This window comes from Temnothorax curvispinosus, unplaced genomic scaffold (assembly GCF_003070985.1).
Source record: "Temnothorax curvispinosus isolate PA1 unplaced genomic scaffold, ASM307098v1 QBEX01010738.1, whole genome shotgun sequence".
Lineage (NCBI taxonomy): Eukaryota > Metazoa > Arthropoda > Insecta > Hymenoptera > Formicidae > Temnothorax > Temnothorax curvispinosus.
In genome coordinates, this window is record NW_020220518.1 from 1 (window position 1) to 4437 (window position 4437).

Sequence of the window (4437 nt, forward strand, 5' to 3'; positions counted from 1 at the left end):
CCACGCGCGCGGCATGTCAACTCTCGCGCGGAAATCGCGGAATCTTAAGGCTCGTCTACACGACAAGGCGTAAGACGGCGTAAGGGCGCAGACGCAGGCGCAAGAAGTTTGTTCTTGATCGTAGCGGCGCGGCGCAACGGCGCAGGAGAAATAAATTATTTTTATTTCCAACGCCTGCGCCCACGTTACGCCGACTGTTTTGTAGGTTAAATTAACGGCTTGGGTCGCTCACGTATCATCGCCGGATGGCCGATGCTATCCGTGAAGAAACTTTTGTGCCAGAAGAAGAAGTATCATCGCCGGCTTTACCTCTATATAGTGTGAACGTTGAAAACATGGAAGAAAGTTATAATGAGGAAGAAAGTAATGAAATAGGGAATAACGTTTCGGAAGAACGTGAGATATATATCCGTACGTTCATTCACTTTGTGTGCCCCAATACTCAACTGTACGTAAAAAGAAGCAAGGGCTACAGCAAGTGCCAAGATAAATCCCTCACTTGGGCAAGTATAGGGGCAGCGATGACACCAGCACTCACTGGTAAGTAAATGTGTATCATATTTATAGGTTAGGAACTTGTTGCTAATAAAAAAAATTGTATTCTAATTATAATAAAATAGCAATTTATTAATTAAAAAATATATAAATATATAAAAAAGATACAAAATTAAAATAAATATGAAAAATAATATATTTTTAAAAATTACTTTATTTTTATATTTAAAGTATTAGTAAAATATTTAATTTTAAAAATATAAAATTAATTTTTTTATTAAAATAATATATAAAAAAATTATTTTAATGTAAATAAATTATAAAAAATTAAACAATTATATGGTCTGACTTCATTCTGTTTTCAGGTTTGCAAGCAGAAAAACTTTTCCATCGTCTCCGTGAAAAGTTTGGAAAGGAAAGAAAAAAAGTCACAATGTCAGTGCCAAGATCAGGAGCTGGGGCTGACACGTCTACCTACCAGTCTACTTGGATATTTTACAATGACCTTCTATTCCTTGCGGATCATATTATAGCCCGACAGTATGTATTATTCATGTTAACTGGGGCCCTATTCTCGAATCGTTTTTATGACTCGCATGCGAAATTCAATGCTTTTCAAATAGAAAGTCGCATACGAAAATCATTAGGGCAGGCTCGAGAATACGGTCCCTGAATCTAATCAGAAGTTAAAGGGTAATATGTTTTTTCACAGAACAACTTCAAATTTTCAACGGCCTGCTGTTCGACCTGAGTTCTCAGCTGTTCGATCTTCGTCACCTGCTGTTCGACCCGAGTTTTCAGCTGTTCGATCTCCGTCATCTGCTGTTCAAGGTAGGCAATAATCCCCTGTTTTCAGCTTGTTTAAAATATCGGCTGTATTATTCGCAAATCAGCTAAATTCTCCTCTTTGCATTTTCTTTGTTTCTTAGGCAAACAATCTACACTTTCGCCTATATGGAATTCAGACCTTATTTGCTTGTCCTCATCTCCTTCATCTAGTAAGTCTTTCAAAAATTGTTTTCAACTAAATATTATTTTTGATTCAACATAATGATATTTTATTATTTATTATTGCATAGGTTTGGACTCAGACATCACTAATACAAGTGGAACCAACATATCCAATGAAACAGAAGGAAAGGAATATGCAATTCAGAAAGCATCAGAAGGTACCGCCTCAGTAACAAGTCTGAAAACCATGGCGGCCTCTATTCAGCCAGCCAAAACAGTGCCTCCAAATGATCCTGTGAAGAAGAGGAAGCGGGATTCTGAGAAAACAAATGACGTACTTTCTCAGTCATCAAAAGATGTTTCATTTCTGGCTGCATCTCTGAGTGCAGCCCTTGAAAGGACCATCACAGCCAGTACAGCCAGCACCCCATTCTGGTGGCCCTAATATGTCATCAGATATAGAAGCAATGTTAGGTTTTGTAGCCGTTGCACTTAATAAAGTATCTGAGGAAGAACGGCTGTCATTATGTGTCATGGACATGGTGGCAGTTGTGAAAGACTACACTAAAAAACATTCAGGGAACTATGACTCTGAAACTCGTGTTGATACTTAAATGTATGAGCGTTGGTTCAATGCAGCTGTGATAGCCAAGTACTCAATTTAATTTGAAATCGCTAAGTTAAGATTAAAATGTATGCGTAAATTTGATTTTTTTGGTTTAGTCGTTCTATAGTAATATTTTATTTGGTATCAATACCAAAATGTTTACTTTTATGTTATTTGAGGCTTTATTTTAATTTGTTTTGTTGCACAAAAAAGACTGGTTTTTTAATTTTATCAGCTGTGATAAATACCAAAGTATGTTCCTTTATATTAATTGAAGATTCAGTTTTAAGTTTAAATATATTAAGGAGTGTAAAATGTTATAATATGTTATAATATTAAAGGTAAAATGTTATAATATGTTCTAAAGGTATAATATGTATTAATACAGTAATTCAAAATAAATAAAAACACAATTATAATTATAATTTAAGAAATTTTAATTATTTTTTTATCTCCTTTATTAACATTTTGTACAAAAATCAGGCAGAGTTTTGAACATGCGGCGCAGTCTCGCGGTTTTCCCCGTTATTCGCTTCATCTTACTAATTGACACACAGCTTATAAATATCCATCTGTTTACTCGTTAATAATCTCTAATGATAAATTAAACGTAAAAATGGTTTTTTTTTTTAATTTTTCAAATATAAGCAAATTTAAAAAAATTAAAAAAATTACCGTAGGAACAAGTGTTCAGTTTATTTCGATACGTTACAGCAATTGAAATTATTAATAGAGCAGCTTCAATAGTAAAGGAGTTACCAAAACCTTGAATTCATTGCGGTAAATTCAAACGAGTACCTCGAAATGCCCGCTCAAATTGCCAAGGTGCCTGAGCAGTGCCTATGTCTGAAGCTAAGTATTTAGCAAGGTGTTCTCTCATACCACTTACTATTGAAGCTGCCCTATTGGCTCCTACTCTGCCAAGTCTCTGAAAGTAATTTTCAGTTACTTGAGCAGTTGTCCAAGCTCCTGCCTGTATGTTGCCATTTTGTAGTTCCAACTCTAGTTGTCCAGGATTTATGTAACCATCATCTTTATTATCCATTAACATATTGTGCAGACAAACCAAGGCTTTGATAATGTCTTCGGCTTTTTCCACAGAACACACTAGAGGTGAATTCAAAATCTGCCACCGCATTGTCAGTATGCCAAAAGCATTTTCCGATACACGCCGTGCTCGAGATAAACGGTAATTAAAAATTCGTTGCTCATCTGGCAGCACTTGGTGCATCCTTCCAGGAAAAGGGCGCATGAGGTACTTCTTTAGGGGAAACGCTTCATCACCCACAAAGAAGTATGGAAAAGAGATGTCAGTTCCAGGAAGAGGTTTGTCCAGTGGTAGGTCAACTTCGCCATGATTCAAAGCTTGTCCAAAGTCAGAGTTGGACCAAACTCCACCATCACTTATGGATCCTAAAACATAATGCACAGATACAATTGCAACCAGATCCTTTAAATTTGACATTTTAAGTAGTGCTAATAGTAGTAAGCACACTTACCATACTGTCCAACATCTACCCAAGTAAATTTGTAATGGGCATCTACTGCAGCCAAAAGAACAACGCTGAAAAATCCCTTATAATTGTAGAATTCACTGCCTGACATAGGTGGTGCTTTAATGCGCATATGCCTGCCGTCAATAGCACCTATACAATTAGGAAGTTGCCACAGATCAAAAAATTGAGCAGCAATTCTTTTAAAATCGTTCCTGGTCAGCTGAGGCAGGTAAATAGGGTGCAGCTTCTCCCATATTGCCTTGCACGTCTCTTCAATGACCCGATGTACTGTGCTTTTACCAACACGGAACTTATTATGCAAGCTTTGGACTGTTCCACCTTGAGCAAGAAACCTAAAAAGAAAATTGCGCAATATATAAACATATAAAAGCACAACAATAAAATAATTTTGTACATACGATGTTACAAACAATGACTATAAAGATAATTTTTGATAAGCTGTGCTCACATCAATGTCATTCCTAGCCTCAGTTTCGATGGTAGAGGCTCTCTCATCACAGTTGTCTGCCTTTCAAGCAATGGACATACGATGTTATGTAGAAATTCAAATTGTTCCGGCCACATTCGAAGGTTAGCAAAAAATTCTTCATGATCTGCCAACTGGGTTTCTGATACAAGGTTGTGGTAGAATCCTTGCTGTTCTCTTTGTCGATTTACTGGTCGAATCCACCATCTCCTATGCCCCCTGCCACGATATCTCTGAATATTGAGTAGCAGAAGTTGATGATGATGAAGCACAATATATATTCCCACGCACGCGATGAGAAAAAACCTTTCCTCATCAGGTTCCATTTAGAAGACCATCCACGTGTATACTTCTCCCTGTTCGGATTATTTTGAATTAGGTTTGAATTACGTTATAACAAA

General features: G+C 36.6%; 2 protein-coding genes across 2 annotated transcripts; one reads left to right on the forward strand and one right to left on the reverse strand.

Annotated features, from left to right (window-relative positions):
• Positions 1 to 49: 49 nt before the first annotated feature.
• Positions 50 to 1891, forward strand: LOC112460691. The gene is made up of 5 exons (XM_025025487.1): positions 50 to 540; positions 861 to 1035; positions 1208 to 1326; positions 1425 to 1493; positions 1575 to 1891. The coding sequence occupies exons 1-5, from the start codon at positions 246 to 248 to the stop codon at positions 1889 to 1891; spliced, it is 975 nt and encodes a 324-aa protein (XP_024881255.1). The 5' UTR covers positions 50 to 245.
• A 934-nt stretch (positions 1892 to 2825) lies between these two features.
• LOC112460692 (putative nuclease HARBI1) lies at positions 2826 to 4362 on the reverse strand. The gene is made up of 3 exons (XM_025025488.1): positions 4019 to 4362; positions 3553 to 3902; positions 2826 to 3466 (listed from the first exon to the last, which is right to left on the reverse strand). The coding sequence occupies exons 1-3, from the start codon at positions 4360 to 4362 to the stop codon at positions 2826 to 2828; spliced, it is 1335 nt and encodes a 444-aa protein (XP_024881256.1).
• Between the last annotated feature and the right edge of the window lie 75 nt (positions 4363 to 4437).

Bases quoted from the DNA above. Each gene is read 5' to 3' on its own strand.
- LOC112460692 (XM_025025488.1), bottom strand. From the start codon at position 4,362: ATGGAACCTGATGAGGAAAGGTTTTTTCTCATCGCGTGCGTGGGAATA. The intron at 3,903-4,018 runs GTGAGCACAGCT...TTTTCTTTTTAG, and splicing joins AGGCTAGGAATGACATTGAT to GTTTCTTGCTCAAGGTGGAA. The intron at 3,467-3,552 runs GTAAGTGTGCTT...ATTATGTTTTAG, and splicing joins GGTAGATGTTGGACAGTATG to GATCCATAAGTGATGGTGGA.
- LOC112460691 (XM_025025487.1), top strand. From the start codon at position 246: ATGGCCGATGCTATCCGTGAAGAAACTTTTGTGCCAGAAGAAGAAGTA. The intron at 541-860 runs GTAAGTAAATGT...TTCTGTTTTCAG, and splicing joins GATGACACCAGCACTCACTG to GTTTGCAAGCAGAAAAACTT. The intron at 1,494-1,574 runs GTAAGTCTTTCA...ATTATTGCATAG, and splicing joins GTCCTCATCTCCTTCATCTA to GTTTGGACTCAGACATCACT.